The sequence below is a fragment of the Callospermophilus lateralis genome, chromosome 6 (genome assembly GCF_048772815.1).
Source record: "Callospermophilus lateralis isolate mCalLat2 chromosome 6, mCalLat2.hap1, whole genome shotgun sequence".
Taxonomy (NCBI): domain Eukaryota; kingdom Metazoa; phylum Chordata; class Mammalia; order Rodentia; family Sciuridae; genus Callospermophilus; species Callospermophilus lateralis.
This window is the reverse complement of record NC_135310.1, coordinates 33819734-33838650: the sequence shown is the minus strand read 5'-3', so window position 1 is coordinate 33838650 and position 18917 is coordinate 33819734. Positions and strand designations below refer to the sequence as shown.

The 18917-nt window shown below is 35.2% G+C and overlaps 2 protein-coding genes across 2 annotated transcripts; both read right to left on the bottom strand.

Moving 5' to 3' along the window:
- LOC143402312 (trace amine-associated receptor 3) lies at positions 1–1032 on the bottom strand. The gene has a single exon (XM_076859717.2). The coding sequence runs from the start codon at positions 1030–1032 to the stop codon at positions 1–3; it is 1032 nt and encodes a 343-aa protein (XP_076715832.1).
- Positions 1033–10986: 9954 nt separating this feature from the next.
- On the bottom strand, positions 10987–16701 carry LOC143401819 (trace amine-associated receptor 2). Its single transcript, XM_076859438.1, has 2 exons — positions 16678–16701; positions 10987–11982 (listed from the first exon to the last, which is right to left on the bottom strand). Exons 1-2 carry the CDS (start codon positions 16699–16701, stop codon positions 10987–10989), a joined length of 1020 nt encoding a protein of 339 aa, XP_076715553.1.
- Between the last annotated feature and the right edge of the window lie 2216 nt (positions 16702–18917).

The window sequence follows — 18917 nt, the reverse complement described above, 5'->3', positions numbered from 1 at the left end:
TTAATGTGCTTCAGGAAACAGTTTAGCAGTTTCTGAATGGGAACTAAATATTTTTCCTGACACAATGTACTTAAGAGCTTTTCGAAACCATGGATAAAAAAAGCCATGAATGAGGGGGTTGCAAGTAGAGTTGAAATACCCAAGCCATACCAAAAGATCAAGCACAATTATGGGAGTGGAGTAGTCTAAATATGGATCAATCAAAACGGCAAGAAAACAGGGCAACCAACAAGCTAGAAACACCCCCATGACTATACCCAGGGTCTTAGCTGCTTTCCTGTCTTTTTTCTTAGATAGGGTATTTTTCACCTCCCCTTTTTTGTTTTCAGGCATATTGCTGATGACTCGAGCATGTCGTTTGGACACAATAAAAATCTTGCTATAAATACCAACCATGATGGAGCCAGGAGTAAAGAAACAGGTAGTGAACAATATTGTTCCCCAAAATTTGTTGAAAGTAAGTGCACAGAATTTGAAGCAAGCAACAAGAATCTCATAGCTCTGCATACCAGAAACATTGGCCTCAGATAGAACTAAACCAAATGAAAATAGAGCTGGGGCAGACCAGCAAAATGCTAGCAATCTCTTTATCATTGAGGTTGTCATTGTGGTTGTGTAGTGTAAAGGGTCACACACAGCATAAAATCGATCAATAGCAATGGAACAGAGGTGGAAAATGGAGGTTAGGCTTAGCATCATGTCAAAACTTGCATGGAATTTACAAAAGCCATCCCCAAAATACCAGCAGCTCTCCACTGATCGCACCATGCTGTATGGCATGATGACAAAACCCAGCAGAAAATCTGTGGTTGCCATGGAGAGGATCAGAAAGTTTGTAGGAGAGTGAAGCTGTCTGAAGTGTGATATGGAGACTATTATAACCAAGTTTCCAAAGATGGTGATAACCATGGCTCCAGTCATAACCGAATACATTATCACTCGGACATAAAAAGAGCGATGAGTGGGAGGGCAGGATTTGTTTCCAAAGTTGAGACAATTGGATAAGTCTTTGGGAATATAAGTTAGATCCATGGTGCTTTGTCACTTCAAATGCCTTTCCAACAGGATGAGTCGTTTTTTCTCTTCTGAAAACGATCCCAAGCAAATTTCAGCTCCTGATAGTATAATAGGGTTCAAAATCATCTGTTATTAATTCACTTCAACTCTTTAACTTACTTCAAATATTTAAAATTATATCAGCTATATTTGCCTACTGAGTTAATTGTTACCCAACAAAAATGAAAAATTTCAGCTGCTTCTTCTTTCCTAATTATTTTACTAATTATTTATTCCATCCATTCATTCAATCAACATGGGATTGTTTATGACTCTTTCAGCCCTGGTAATGTATTGAAAGATTTTCAAGAGGTTTTGATTTACTTTTACCTTGAACAGCCAATTTCCTATTAACTCTTGAACTACAATAAGCAAACATCACTTTCACCCTAAAAATACTTAATAAACAAAATCTAAGTTAAGTCACAAAGTTTTCATTATACGTTCTTTTAATAATTTGAATTCTTTATTTGCATAAAGTCTGCATGTATTTTAGGAATTGGAAATGGCATATTGCTGTGGAATATCAAAACATGACTTTTCAACACAGCTGCTGAAAGCCACACATCTGTGAGATAAACCATGCACCAGAGCCAATGTTTTATAGCTTCTCTATTTTCTACTCCCTTTCTCTCTTCCTATGTCCTCCTTTCCTGTTCTCATTTGCCTTCCTGTTTTTTGAGTCTTATAGCTTATCTGAGACTCTAACTAGTGGAGTCATGCCACAGGCATGAGTGACCCAGGAGAAACACAAACTTCACACTCACACCTATCCCACATATCTCACATGGCTGCTGTTTGTCACAGTAGGCTGAATGAAGGAAGATGGATATTGCATAAATCCAACCTTTCAATAAGTCATTGCATCTGGATTACTGTTTATTCTGGGGTATAGATCATCCTGAAATACAACTGACTAATAGACTTTAGAAGGGCTTGCTGCTGTGCCTGTAAGGTAATGTCAAGTCTACTTAGTGGGCTTCAGGAAAGTGAGCCTAGTCGTGGTGAATTAGAGATAAAGAACACTCCGAAGCTACATCAGATTCTCTCAAATTGGAAATTCAACTGCAGCGTACATTTAGAAACTTTATCTATTTAAGCAGGTTCAATTTAGTTCCCCCCCCCCCACTTAAAACCCCTAAGAAAGAGTATGAAAAAGAACTCTAAGGATGAGCAGCAAGGTCCTTTCCTGATAGGAAGGTGTTAGAAGGTCACTTCATTGCTTTTTGATTCTGTCATTCTTCCTGAGAGATGGAAGAAGGAAGACACTGTGACAAAAACAAAACCAAAAAATATAAACCCTGTATGATGCCAGTCAGAGAAGTTTCCTGTTCTCAAGTCACAGGAAGACTTCTGTTCAGAAAAGTCTTAGGAGGATGCCTTCTTGAGCAGATCATTCCACAGGAATCTTGGGCTTCCTCTGGTTAAAGGTTTACATTACTGCTTTCCAAAAAAGCAGGCAGGAAAAGATCGTTGCCCTGGGAGTTCTTCTAGTTCTGGGAGCCAGTGGGGACCAGTGGGGAGCTCTGGTAACATGAGGTGTGCTGGCTAGATGTGCTTTCAGTTCCAATAGTTTGTGGGTCATTGACAAGCCAAAGGCTATTAGTTTTAAATCAATTCTTATGAACAGAAAACAGAAGATCAAAGAAACAAGATGAAAGAGAGACATGGAATGAAGTCTGAGGCTCAGAGCAGAGACTCGCTGAATGACACTTCAACCCTGGTGCATGTCTAATCCATAGTAAGAATGTGTTCCCTCCACTATTGATCTTCTCCCACTCTTCCTCATCTCCTCTTTCTTCCATGGTTTTCATCAAGGAAAGATTGTGAGCATCTAACCTAGGTTCCATTTTGACCTACAAGTGACAGCACTTTACAAATAATTGTTGAATGGTGAATGTTAAAATACAAAGAGACTCACATTTTGTTTTTTCTCAACTTTATCTAATAAACTAAACAAACAAACAAAACAACTACATCTGACAGGGTGTGTCTTTCTGTTACAACACCATGAGAGGAAGAACTTGTCTATCTGGTGCACTCTTGGATTCTCAGTACCAGTTTAGTGATTATAGTAGATACAGGATAAGATTTGTGAATGAGTAAGTGTATAAATAAGGTAGGTTATGGTCATTTTAAAAAATATCTGCATTGTTTCAATAAAAGCAATGGATTCTATATACTTGAAACTTTGTCATAGATGAATGGACTAGTTCCAGGAGCATATTTCATGAAGACACCTTCTGGGATTAAATTATTTCTGAGATTGCTATAAAGAAATCCCTCCCAGAGTAGTATTTAGACAGGCAGAGCTGAGAGATGTGACATGGGCATATTTCACTGATATTTTAGACTACAGAGAAGAGAACTAAAGAGAAATATAAAGTATTAGTAGAAGAAAACAAAGCTATTGAGTATTTCTGCTAAAAGCACTTGAGTTCAGGGTGGTGTGATTCATTTTCATTGTCCCATGAACATGTTAGGAAGGTGCTATACTGGCTCTTTTCAGTTTCACCTACCGCTTAGGGGTATTAGAAATTTTCTTCCAGCTGAAACTCATATATTCTCCAAACTAAAACAAAGGACAATGTCAGAGAGCACAGACTTACAAATTAACTTGTATAGTATCTATGTCTTCGAACACACATGTACAGAGTTGAAGTATATGATTGCCTAGGAGACTACCATGTCCCAATTGCCCTTGTGATCTTAATGATCACAGCCATGACATTGAGATAGCCTCACTAAGCACTGCACACAAGCAAATGCTCATTTATTAAGGACTGGGATGTTCTACTAGGTGTTTCAATATGATATCAAATCTTCTACTATGTATTTCTTCTTATTAGCACTAACTATTGGTATAAGGAAAAATCATGAATGTTTTAAACTGAGAAATCCTCAAGTAAAATATTACAAAGAACTGCTACATGGTACAGTTCCAACCTCCTTGCTATCTGAATTTCCATGGTATGACTTTAAAATTGGAAATGTGTTGTTTTATTGGTTCTACCACTTATTATCTGCTCCATTTTGAACAAGTCATTTAATGTCCTTGGGCCTCTGTTTCCTCCTGAGTAATGCACTTGATTATTTGATTTAAAGATCAGAGATAATATTTGAAAAACATGCATTAGCACTTAATGAAGTCTACATTGACCAGCTTTAACAAACTAACAATGTTCTCTGGAAATCTATATTCTGATTTCTTTTGTTGTTGTTGTTGTTTTAATTTTTTTTATTAGTTGCTCAAAACATTACAATGATCTTGACATATCATACATTTGATTCAAATGGGATATGTAATCTTATTTTTCCACGTGTACAGATTGCAGGATCACATTGGTTATACAGCCACGTCTATATTCTGATTTCTTAGTGACTGATTTGAAGATAAATTTTTGCTTCATAATATGCCTATAAGTTTGGAAATTGCCTATGTGGATTTGAAGCTATTGGCATTGTTCCTACTCTCCTCCCTGCTTTCTTTCAGAGAAGTGAACCTCTTTCACTTTTGCTTTTTTTAAAAAAAAAAAGTATTTGATTTAATCTATTTTCTGAGCCAAGTGGATTGTGTTAAATTGTCTTTTTTGGCAGTAATAAATGTTCAAATACTAGTGATTTCAAATAAGTTTCAAGATGGATTGAAAATTATTCAATTTTCAATTTTTCCTCTCAAGTTTTAGTTTCAATCCCTAAGTGATAAGATTGGAATATCTCCAGCCATATACATTTGCAAAATGTCAGATTTGCAATGTTAGATTATGTCATGGAGTTAAAGCATGCTCAAGAGAATCTTTGAGAGGCTGGATACATTCATTTAAGTAGGAGGCATTGGTAGCCTCATAGCAAACTCTAGGTGCAGAATCTAATTTTCGAAGCCTTAAAATATAAATGCAATATAAATTGTAGTTGGAAATGAAAACTTATAATCCAGAATTTCAACAGAGGAAATAAATATTTTTACATGGTACTTACAAGGCACCAAATAATGTGAATGTCAATATTGTTATCAAACAATGATTATCAAAAAATGTAGCCTCTACAGATCACAGAATCTTTTAAATGCTTCTGTATGATATTCCAGGAAGGAAAAGAGTCTGTTACCAAAATCAGCACCTAGAACTAACACAAACAATGATTGCTCCACTATATTCCTATTATCAATGGTCAGAAAACAAGGCTAATTTTTATGAACCCCTTAAAATTGATGTTAAAATAAATACTTTCAAATGTAAATTTTATCTTAAAGCTCCAAAGACATTCTTAGTCTAAAGATAAATTTCATTTAAAAAGCAAATTTGTGTTAATTTTTATTCAACTTGTTAAAATTAAGACAATAGGTTAACAATACAATTTCATAAGTAATTTCATAATGTGTGCTAGCATTTTATTCAAAAATACTAGTAAATGATATATGTAGTATAACTAAAAAGATATTGTTTTGACCCTTATCAAAATGTATCTGTTAAATTCTCTAATATCTAATATAAACCACAATGAACATTCATGGTTATAACAGTAAAGACTAATTGGAAATTATTTCAGGGTTGACAATAAGTAGATTGTATTCAAGTACAGCACTTCAAACTTAAGATAAACAGAAGAAAATAGTTCTATAAATTTACTTTATATGATACACAGTAGTTTTTTTTTTTTTTTTTACTTCATAACATTATAAAGTTAAGAAATAGTGTCTGATATTTAAATGACTGATTTATCCAAGTGACACAAGTACGCCAGCATGGCACTTGGCAACAGACAGGAATAATATCTTGAAAACATTGTCTTTTAAAAAGCAGCTAGTAACAGGAAAACCATTTTTTAGTGACAGTAAATATATACACAGAACAGGTAGGGCAAATTCTATTTCAGAAAGCAGGGGCAAAAATGTAAATGAGAATTAAAACCATATAGCATCTTTCATATAATTAGCTATAAACTATAGCATTATTTAAAAACTAGCAGAAGAGAAAAGTATTTACTAAATCTAAGTTTCAGAGGATGAGTTAGAGATTGGGGGCCAGGAGGAATTAATCTAAATGCATCCTTTGTCAGGACCACGTTTACTTTTTTGTGATGGACACAGAGGGTCTGGGAAAGCTCACCTGGGCTGGAGGGTCAGATTACAGCATTGCATGTGCTCCACATGCATATTTCAGCAGCCATTTTCATGGAAACTTTGCTTCATGCCTCCTTCCTTCAGTCTCCAATCCCCCAGTTACCTTAGCCATGGTGGTCTCTGTGTTGTTCTGCAAATGTCCATTCTACGACTTGACCTACTCCCTTTCTTCCATACAATTGCCAGACCCTTCATCTCTGTCCACTTCAGGGCTCAGCACAAATATCATTTTCAGAATTGGATGAAATAATTAGCATCATTCTAATCTGTTCACACTTGCAACACTTAATACAGAGTCATATATATGGCCGGCTACCAGTAATGGCTTGTTGAATTAAATACAAGTTAACTTCAATACATCATATAAACCTAATTAATAAGCATTTTCTCATAATATTCTCTAATCCTGATTGGGAAAGATTAAAATATTAGGAAAACAGCAAAAGCTGTTTAGACAAATGCTAACAAATGAATTATTAAAAACAAAACTCAGTTTACAATAAGAAATCTGGGTGTCTTAAAGTTTCTAAATTGATAAGAACCTTTTTCTTGCATCCTCCCAATTACTCCATGTATATGAAATAACTAAAGTCTTGAAGTAGCCACTGCATTAAATGCTGGAATCAGCATTAAAATATAGGTTTTCTGGTTCCTGTTTTAGAGAACCCCCTCCATCCCTTTCCTTCTCTAACAATGGGTAACAATCTACTTCTAATCTATTTGACAGCAAGAAAATTTATGGCTTCAGTAAATCCTTGCTAATCAAATCATGGTTCATGAGCCAGCCTCATTTTCATCTCCTCAGAATGGCTTTGAGACGAAAAAATCTCAGAACTATCCCCAAATGTACATCTCTTCAAGATACATATGTTATTTTTACATCCATTGAAGTTGCAAAGGATTGTTTTGAATCATAAACAATCTGAATTTTTTTTTTTTGTTGTTTGGCCACTCTTTGTATTTGGACTGAAGGAATAGTTTTGTGGGCAAAAAGGCAATAGAGTATCTTAAGTAAATGCTGCTTGTAAGAGAAAAAATACCCAAAATTAAATGTGGCATCTGCTAGGGATTTAAGTAGTACATGACAGATATTTTAAGTTAAGATATAATACTAAAGAGGAAAATACATTGTAATATTATTGAATAACCTGAGTACCTTAAACATACTGAATCATGACTTGCATAGTTTTGTACTTTCCAAAAATATCTTATATGCCACTACATAAAAATTTATAAAACACCTCACACAATTTTTTATGGGAAATTCAACACCTTTCATTGAAATACCATAATAATTACTTTTCAGTTAGAAAAACAAAATCCTTCCATCTCTCTTACAACCTATTTGTAACAATTTCTGTTTACTAATAAAATGTAATTATTGTTGTTTGATTATTTCAAAGAATAGAATAAATCAGTAAGAGTGAAAGAAGGATATACATTTCCAAATCATTTTTATTGACTCAGTACCTTTCCTTTCCTGGAAAGTTAGTTGTGAATCATGGAGTCTCTTTTGGTGACACAGCAGGTGTGCTAACGGAAGTTCCAGAAAGTTTGGTGTAGAGGATGAAGATGTCTGTTCTAATAAGTTTGCCTCTTCTCTTAAGAACTTTGGAGTGGAGAAGGCAGATACAGGAACTCCACAGAGGCACTAACTGCAGAGCCCCAGTAGAATTATTCTCTTAACTCTCTTTCCTGGGGGATATTGAAAAATTCTGTGTATGTTCAATGTCCCAGGGAGTTTTCTGTGTGTTTTTAATGTCCCAGAGAGTTTTCAGTTATTTTCTTATTTTTCAAATGAAGGATAATAAAATCTTATATATGATTTCATGGCCATAGGGTCTTTATTCTGGAAAGATATGATACCAAAACTTCTCTATGTTTAAAAGCACATAACGTGTGAAGGCTAAATTAAGTGTTGGTAATATCCAGGGAGGAGTATTGCATAACTCCTAAAAGGATTCTGTTTTCACTTTATATGAGAAGATAATGGAGTGGGAGGCATATTTATTTTTTACTTCAGTAATTTGTACCTGTTTAAACAAAATCCTGAGTTAAAAGAAAAAAGAAAGAAGGTACAAGGTGTCACAAACAATGAAAAGATACCCTGATTTTATGATTCTTTTATAAGAATACTAAATGAGAAGTTAAGAAGTTGGATTCTAATCCTGCTTCTATAACTAGTGGTGTAATCCACGTTAAGTTACACAATCACTTGGACTCAGTTTTCTTATCTGTTACTTCCTATCAAACTTTGGGTGCAGGTGAAATTACTTGGCCAGCCCTGGGAAACAAAAGCAGAAGGCATGAGAGAGGGCAGCTGAATCACTGCTTCATCAGTGAACAAGGCTGGATGACTACACCTTCAAACGGAAAAGTGCAGGGGAAAGAAATGAAGGAAAAGCAGCTGTTTGAATATAACTCAGCAGATTTTTACAGAAGGGGCCATGTGAACGGTGCCTCCAAATACCAATATGAGTGGGGATGGGCTGAGTGGGAGAAGGCTTGCCTAGCATAGATAAAGCCTTGAGTTCCATCCGCAGCCTCACAACAGATAAAATAAAAAATACAAATAGGTCAAATAGAAGAAGCAGCATAAGAATGTTTATGGTCCACATACTGTGGTCAAATGTTTATTTTGTCTGTAAGCTCCAGCACAAACAAAAACCACCAGCACAAACATCATCATTTGTAAAAGGGACCTTTGCAAACCCCTTTCTGGCCAATGACAACAGGTATACCTCCCACCAAGATATTTGATTTTATTTTCTCATGCCATATTTTAAGGAGTCGGGAAATAAATTTAAAATTTTTAATTCAAATCACTTTAATTCTGTCAAATACCTTTTAATTCCTAAAGCAATACCCTCCAGGCAGGTTATGGACTCTTATTGTAATGATAAATTTGATTTTGCTCATTTTTTAGCAATGGATCTTTTAAAGGAACAAAATATTTATGTGTATTTAAATACCAAAATAGCATAAGCATCATCATTTAGACACATGACCCAATATCAATAGCAGCTAATATACCAGATTAGCTTCCATGACTGTACCTAGCTGAATTACTTTATTCATGTAAGATCACTTGTTCCTTTTCTTAGTTCACATTGCAATCTCTCTTCCTCATTTAAAATAAGTTGTGTTCTTTCACTTTCCCATGGTAGGTTATAAGAAAGGACCAGCCTACCAGCAGGCCCACCAGGATGCAGTAAATATAGAGAACATGTGGCACACCCATCCTTAGGTTGCTATATTTCAGCAAAACTAACCCTTAAATTGATTGCTGAATGGTCACTGTTGAGTTGCAATCTGTGTAATGAGCTAAGATCAAAGCAAACTTGTGGTCATTTATGTAAAAAAATTGCTAATGTTTTCAGTGATGTAAAATAAATGAAAAACAAATATTTCAGTGAAACACAATTCACATATAAACACACACACACACACACACACACACACACACACACACACACCCCTGAAATTAAAACTTCCTAAGGCAATACCCTCCAGGCAGGTTATGGATTCTAATTTATCTATTTTCTTCTATGCTAATTTGCTTTTCATTAAGAATGTTGTTTGCAGCCAGAAGTACCTGGGAACCACTCATGTCCACTTTCAGAAACAGGTTGTTTACTTTTCAGGAATTTTGAGAACCTTTTGACACTATGGTCATAGCTTAAAAACAATTATAAGGGAAGATTTTTGTTTGTATGCTACATAAATTGTCAAACTCTACAAATCAGGGCTCTTTTTTTCTTCCTTCCTTTTTCTTTTCTTTTCTTGAGAGCCAGATATTAAATTTTTGCCAGCACATCACTGATCACAGCCCACTAGGTATTCATAAGCCTCAACTTCGTTACTAAATAATGAATATAAAGTTTCTAGTATGCACAGCCCCGAGTAAATATTAGTTTTCTTCTTTGTTTCCCCTTTCACTACTACTACGGAAAAATACGAGTGTAGATATTAACCAAAAAAGAATGAGGGACTCAAAGCACAACTTTTCTGGTAGTTATGTTGTATTTATTAAACATCAGCATGTCAAATAACAATACAAAATGTGGGCGGGACTAAAGAAGAAAGAAAGGTATTGAACAGTATTCTACTGCTAGTAAAAGAAAATTGCCAATTTCTGTGATTAAGATGATGAGACATTAATGAAAGCTTGCACAAAATTTATGACCTCAGTTACACATTTTCCAGTTCTTCTTTTATAAACATACACACATAATCTCACTATAGTAAAATCTAGCGAAAGTTCAACCCTCAGCTAACAAAATATTGCTTCCTGACATTACATGGGATTTTGAAATCTTTATATCCACACTTGCTTACTAATAATTTTTAATTGTTGGTGTTTCAAAATGCACTTGATTGGACACTGGGACCAAACATTAAAGGGCTTCACACAAAGTGTGTGTGGTGGTGAGAGGGGTGGGCACTTTTCAAGTTCAAGTTCAGTCTTCATTTTGGGCCACTTTGAATAGCAAACAAGTTTTTGTGCATCTTTTTTCTTCTATTTCTGGCTTTTTTCCCATCTTATTTAGCTTTCTAATTTTTCTTTTCTTTCTTTTTTTTTTTTTTTTTTTTTTTTTTGGTTCTAAGTAGTGGATGTGTGAAAGATTGGAGCAATTTTGATCAAAAGAGAAGATTTGTTTTTCCAAGTCTTAGTAATCAGGAGCCTTCCATGCTAACAAAAATAATGTGTGTGTGCATGCAAACACACACACGCACACACCCTTTAAACAACTTAATTCTTCAAAGTTCCAGTCCTTTTGCTTTAATTCACTCATCCATAAATAAGTCTATCCAGTTTCTTTTTGAGTAAGCAAATTAGTATCATGGAAATGTGAGCTGAAAACTTTACCTAGGAGAATGTACTTAAGTGCTCTTCGAAACCAGGGATAGAAGAAACCATATATTAAGGGATTACACGTGGAGTTAAAATAGCCAAACCAGGTCAAGGCATCAAACAAAACAGCAGGAGTAGAGAAGTTCAAAAAGGGATCCAGTAAAATTGTGAAAAAACAGGGAAACCAACATAACAAAAAAACACCCATCACTATTCCTAAAGTTTTGGCTGCTTTTTTGTCTTTCCTCATTTGATTATTTTGATTTTCTGGCAAGTTATTGATTGCACGAGCATGTTTTCTGGATACTGCAAAAATTTTGCCATAAATCCCCACCATCATAGATCCAGGAGTGAAGAAACCTGCCATAAACAAAGTGGTCCCCCATAGCTTGTTGAACATGACCGGGCAGGAACTGGAACAAGCGACCAAGATGTCATAGCCTTCTATTCCATCAGCATAAGTCTCTGAGAAGACCACCCCAAAGGCAAAGGCTCCAGGGACTGACCAGCAGAGAAGTAGCAACCGTTTGATGACTGGAATCGTCATTTTGGTGGAATATCGTAAAGGGTAACAGATAGCATAAAATCTATCAATGGCCACTGAGCAAAGATGAAAAATGGATGTGATGCTAAGCATCAGGTCAAAACTATAATGAATCTTGCAAAATGTAAGCCCAAAATACCAGCAGTTCTCCACGGATCTGACCATACTGTATGGCATGATGGTGAATCCCAGGAGGAAGTCAGTGACTGCCATGGACAGGATGAGGAAGTTGGTTGGTGTGTGAAGCTGCTTGAAGTAGGAAATGGAAACTATCATGGCAAGATTTCCGAACACCGTGATGAATATGGCTCCTGCCATAAGAGAATACATGGCCACTCGGGTGCCCAGGGACCTCTCATTTTCTGGACAGGATCCATTTCCATACTCAGAACAGTCGAATGTTTCCTTCAGAAAAGCAAGAGCACATGGTACTCTGTCAGAATATAGACAAAGTAATCTATGTCTTATATGTGCTTTCATAGAAAGCCTCAAGAAAGATGTAGACAACTCCAGAAACATAAGTATGCTGAAATATTACTTGTGTCTTTCCCATTAATTTATTTATATAATTTGACTGTAGTCTTATGCATTCTAACCCAATAGGCTTAAATGATCATTATTTGTATTTTTCTCAATTCAAATTGTATCACAAATATTTAAAACTTTTACTTAATTATTTTAAGATCTGAAAATAAGAAGAAGAGGAAGGAGGGCGAGAAAGAGGAGGAAAAGAAGAAATAGGTTTATTATTGAAGTAACCGTAATTGATCTTCCTTTTTAAAAAAAACACTTTTTAGTTGTAGATGGACACAATACCTTTATTTTACTTACTTATTTTTATGTGGTGCTGAGGATCAAACCCAGTGCCTCATGCGTGCTAGGCAAGTGCTGTACCATTGAGCTACAAACCCAGTCCCCATAACTGATATATACAGAAAGAATAGTTATTAAACAACACATGCGTTTCTTCCTCAAATGAATCTGAAATACATAATCATACTTGATTAGCTTGTGTTTTATTGCCTTATGGGTCCAGGAGATTATTATTTGGAAAGAGTTTTATTCATGTGTCCCACCATTTTCACTATGCTTCGATTTTTCATGGTAGGGCTGTTTAATGGGGAGGAATCATCGAAGGACCCTAATTATCTGATGGGGTCATCATCTTCAGCAAATCATGAAGCCTTGATAAGCATCCCACCAGCCAGGGCATCTAAGGCAGAGACAGGCAGAGAGCAAAGCTATACCACTTATACTTTTTTTTTAAAAAAAATAGTTACACATGACAGTACAATGATCTTGACATATCTTCTCTGATATAAGGGTGGTGACTCAAAATGGGATAGGGAGAAAGAGCATGAGAAGATTACCACTTAATAGGGAAGAGAGGTGAGAGGGAAAGGGAAGGAGAAGGGGAATTGTATGACCAATTTTACTTCTTTAAGCAGTGTACCTCCTTGCTATGTCTATTCAAAGCCTGTACAACAGACAACAGGCCATAATGACAATCTAATAAGTTTCCTGAGCAGGATCCACACAGAGGGCTATGAGCAGGTGGTTAGGGAGCTTTAAAAAAGCAAGTCAGTCCTCACTAAGAAAATACAAGTACATACCTTCTTGTTCTGCCCACTATTTCCGGCTTAAATATTAAAAAAAATCCACAGATTATGATTTACACCTATCTTTGGAATGTAATGTGCTCACGAGTTATAATACTTTTCTTTTTTAATGTACATTAGGAAAAAAAGCAATATGCAAAGCATACTATTAATTTTGCAGAGAAGTCTTTGGTTTTTGACTTTCAATGACCTCACATCTATCAGACTTGGCCTGTTACTGACAGATTAACCAAGTGTCACTCTCTCTGATGTAAAAGCACCAATCACAAATTGAGCAAGAAATATCTACTGGAGGCTCACAATATACAAGACACAGTGAAATGAACAAGAAAGCGTATAGTCTCTGACTTCAAAAATATGAAACTGCTGAAGAGATAAACTACGTATGACTTAAAAACCTCAATGATTTTGAACTTCAGCTAAAAGCAACAACGCTAATTCACTAATCAAAGAAAGATCTAGGCAAAATGCACAACTAAAGACAAAAGCTGGACAAGGTAAATTCAGTCTGGGCTAGACAAAAATATCCCAGTACAACTGTGACTTTTGATCTGGATCTCAATGTGTTAATAAGATTTTAAAAGAAGATAAAATTGCCTAATACAAATAACAGGACAAAAGCACCTTCTCCAGGGGTAGGATATGTCTGAGGCCTTTCAAAAAGTAATGCTCAGAGATCTCTCAAATGCAAGGGTGAGAGAAGAGGTGTTTCTAATTTCATTGTTTTTTCCCCAGTGTTCTTTGTCCTCAAATTTGGACAGTGATGTTTAAAATAAATAAATAAAATAGTCAAGTTAGCTATCAGAGAGTAGGGGAAGATTTAAAATTAAAAAGTCTTTCCCAGCTGATTCCAAAGGATGAGTTTATTGTTGGTAATTTTATTGTTTTTTCCTTCCTACTCTGAGGCAAACCCCCACCTGCAGAGAACTAATGGCCTAACTGTGTGATGGGAAATGTTTTAGGAATGGAACCAAAGATGGAGGAAGGAGCCATTTTTATATCTGTCATCTGGGAGATCAGACACCAGAAAACAGGAACACTACCAAACTGTCTTTGAAGTTTCTACCAAATAGCACTCTAAATGCTGTTGACAGAAAGAGACGTATTCCTGAAAGAGTTCATCAAAACATTTTGATCCACAAATCTCTAAAATGTGTACAACTATTTCTCAAACTATATTAATTTTTAGCATCTAAAAATGGGAGTTTCTAGAGTTTCTAGTATATTTAGGGCATTTCATTGTGTTCCTCCTAACATTCTTATAGGGAAAAAGCAGTAAGAGGCAAGGAATTGTCCCTCTGTGCTGGTACCAAGTTTTTCAACCATTTGGTATTGCATGTTTGCCACCTGCTGGACAGTTAGGCATGACCACAGCAAAAATTCAGTACTATGAAAAACAAAGGAAAATTCTGGTTACCTTTGGTATGCTCAAAAAAAAAGCATGGGAAGGGCTGGGAATGTAACCCAGTGAGTGATAGAGTATATGCTTGACACACTTGAGACCCTAAGTTCAATTCCCAGATCAAAATAAAAATAAAAAGAAAAGCATAGACACAAAGGGAATTTTGTTGGTTTATTTTAAAACCACTTTACTTCTTAGACAGTAAAGAGAAATAATAAATTAATTATGAAAATGACATACACACAATAATTTTGTGCTTGTGGCAACTCTACAACAGTCATTCATTGTACAATTTAATTGCAAACTTGTTCTGGTCCTGGCTTAATGACTGATAAAATTGTCATCCTACTATCCCACTTTTGTAAAAGTTCTACTCAATTCTTAGTCTCAAATCATGGTGTACAGAGTTTGACTCATTTCCCTTTTAGTATTCAGGAACTTTAATTAACCAATCAGCTTTACATACTAAATTGAGGGTTTTTTTTAAAAAAAAAAAAAAACATAATATGATACCTAAGTGCATATCTGTATTCCTCAAACATCTGCCACAGAACAGTGAGGAGCACATTAGATAATTACTTGAAGGGCTTATCAAATACTCTTTATTCTACCTAAACATAGCCATTCTCCATGGCATATTGGACATATTTTATTGTTGTTGTTATTTTTGGTACTGGGGATTAAACCCAAGGCCGCTTTACCTCTGAGATACATCCTTAGTCCTTTAATTTGACACAGGGTCTTGCTAAGTTGCTGAGACTGATCTTGAACTTAAGATTCTATTGCCTCACCCCCCCAAGAAACTGGGATTTGTGCGCCATGATGCCTGGCTTTTGGCATAGTTCCTGCTGTGACATTTCACATAGGTGTTATTAATCATATCTTTCACATATTTCAATTGATCACATTTGGAAAGTTTAATGCAAAACAATATTTTCAAGATTATATTGTTTCAGGATCAAATTTTTCCTATTTTTAAAAACCATTTAATGTAAGCATGTATAGATGTGCAAATTGAAGTATAATTAAATGAAATGTCAGACAATTTCTCTATTACTGTTGCATTTCTATAAGCTCAGGCACAAAAGTTAAAGATTTGGAATACAGTGAATTTCTTGCCCAATCAGCTTATAAAAACTATTATATCTAAATTTTTTTTCTGCTAAACTATAAAAATGGAAGTTTTTTTTAATATTCCCCATGAAAATAATTAAAGTGCAAAACCAAAATCACAATACAGATTTTCTGATTTTTAATTGTGATCTCATTTAATTTTACCTTGTCTTTAAATTTCATTAATATCTCCTTGTTAAATATTTTTCTGCTTTATAATCACTTTTAAAGACATTTAAGTTTCTTTGAAGTTGACATTTTAAGTTTTATGAATTAAATTTCAGTCTTCTTGCTAATCATTCTTTCTGCTTGCCTTGAAATTATTTTGCACTCACCCAAACAATTGATTTCTTTTTTATTTTAGTTTTCCAGTTTTATCAAATTTTAGTGTTAATGAATGTTAATGCATTAAATAACACATGTGAACGGTCTTAGAACAATGCTTGATGGATGTATAATAAGCATTATCAAAGACTCTTTCCTTTCTTCCTTCCTTGAAAAAACTACATTCAAGAATACAGAAAATGTTCAGAAAAATGATCAAAAAATGTTCCTGCTAAAAAAGTAGTGTAATTGTATGTAAAAAAGCCCATGAAACTGTTTTGGCCCTATGTTTCACTTAGGTGAACACCTGTAATAATACATTTCTCAGTCACTTATGAAGAAGTAATCCTTTCCAGTATTTTAAATATGCTTCCCAAGAAACATGTGTACTATTAAAAGGCTTCACCTTATCCTCTTCACATATTAGAAAGAATCTGCCTTTTATTACAAATTCATATTCAGTCCTGCACCTTCAACAATTTTTCTCATGCCTACATATTCTCTCTGCACATTACCAATTGGAAAAAGATTCTTCATCACTTACCAACAATACTACTTCATCAGTAGGGCAACAATTTACTTGTGTAAAAAAAGTTTCAAGATAGAACAAGATGTTTTCTTTATAATCCCTTCTCTACATACCTGTTTCATTGTGAAAGTTGCCATTGTTTACTCCTTGTGGAAGAAACTTTGTCACTTTCTGTTTACTATGACTATTTATATAAAAATAGAAGACCTAAACTATTGTTAATTGGGCTGTTTTATGACTTTTTTGTAACATTTAATCTCAAGGGAATTGGATCTGGAAGTGAAACAAACACCTTGCCATTGTTGAAGAACTTAAATGAGCCTAACACATTCTTGCCTCCTCTCAGGAGTCTCTGCTTCACCTAAATTTTCCTCACCTGCCCGGCTGAAATTCTAAGCCTGCCATTACATAAAGGCTGTAGTAACAAATCTGAATTGCTGAATTGTAGGTGGCCCTGCAGAACATAATCCCAACCACATATAGGTGGGACCAGTACTTCAAGTAGAAAAGTGGATGTGTGTCCTCCAGATCTTTAGGATGACCTGGGATGGTCACAGTCCATACTGCATCTAACATTTCAGACACTAAGAAGAGGCTTTATGGGGCTGGGGATATGGCTCAAGCGGTAGTGAGCTCGCCTGGCATGTGTGCAGTCCGGGTTCGATCCTCAACACCCCATACATAACAAAGATGTTGTGTCTGCCGATAACTAAAAAATTAATATTAAAATTCTCCCTCTCTCTCTCTCTTAAAAAAAAAAGAAGAGGCTTTACTATCCACTTCTTTTTTTTTCTTTATTTTTTTTTGCATGAATGTCACTGAAATAATTTATCTCATCAAATCTCTTAGACCTGAAGGAATCAGGCATCAATATTATATCTTTAATAATTCCCGTTGTTATGCCGAAATCTTTTCAGATGTTACTTGGTTTAAATTTATTCCTATGTGGTTTAAGTGCCTTTATTGTCATTTTCCTTTTCTAAAATGTGAAAGTTCATTTCCCATTGATAATTCAGATAGAAATGAAATATAACACAGGTCACTGGAAGACATCAGGGTCCTGCAGGAATTTAAATTATAGTTATTTTAGTGACCTCAGTTTGGCCCAGGATCACTCTGTGGGTATGCAGTTGTGTAGTTTCATGGAGAAGAAAGCTTTAAAGGACTGACACTTAGCTGAATGCTCTTTAGTCTCCCACTTGAAATCTTAAAAGAGTTTTTAAACAAGGTACTCTACATTTTCATTTTGTGCTGGGCCCCACAAAATTTGTAAATGCTCTTCACTCACCTTCTTCCAGTAGCTCTGCTTAAGGAAGGGAAAGAACAACAACAACAAAAAAATGTTTTTATTTCAAAGCATATTCAGTTATATTATGGCATAAAAATATAAGTGAAAGTGTTTTTTAAAATATTTACAAATATTTGCACAAATATTAGCATAGTTTTAGATCTTAATTTTTAAATAGTCAGCAAAAACATTACTACACAAAGTTGCTCTTCTCTTGCTTCTGGTAGAGACAGCGAGTCACATTGGACAAACCTTAGTTCTGTAAAGAATCACTTCATCATTCTCTAATAATTACATAACTGGGGGACAATTCATAGGGAAAGATTAAAACTTAAATATGTTTTTAAGAGATAAACAATATATACAGAGCAAAGGGAATGAATCGTGTACCTTTTCCTTTTGAAGGGGAATGAATCTTGTACCCTTTCCTTTTGAAGCTCACTATATCCAAGAAACTGAAATATTCCTTCCTTATCCAAGGTTCCAGCTAACTGTGGTTCAAAAATATTAAATAGAAAATTCCAGAAATGAAAAATGCATTAATTTTAAATTGTGTGCTGCTATGAGTGGCAGATTGAAATCTCATGCTGTCCCTCTCCATCTCCCCTGGGACATGAATCACCCCTTTGTCAGCATATCCATGCTATATACACTACCCACCTGCTAGTCACTTGTAGCCATCTCAGGTATCAGATTAACTCTTGAGGTACTAGAGTGCTTGTGTTCAAGTAACCCTTATGTAGCAGCCTAACAGTATGTCACAATGACTTTTATACATTTCACTTCATTTTATAATGTAGGAATTGGAACATCTTACATCATTACAAGGTGAACATAGTACAATTAAAATACTGTGTGAGAGAGCTGGGCACTGGTACATACCTATAATCTCAGCTACTGGGGAGGCTGAGATAGGAGGATTCTAAGTTTGATGCCATCCTACCAGCTCAGTGAGACCCTGTGTCAAAATACAAAGTAAAAAGGGTAGGGGATGTGGCTCAGTGGTAAAGCACCCCTGGATTCAATTCCCCTCATCACAAAATAAAAAAAGAGACATTATGTGTG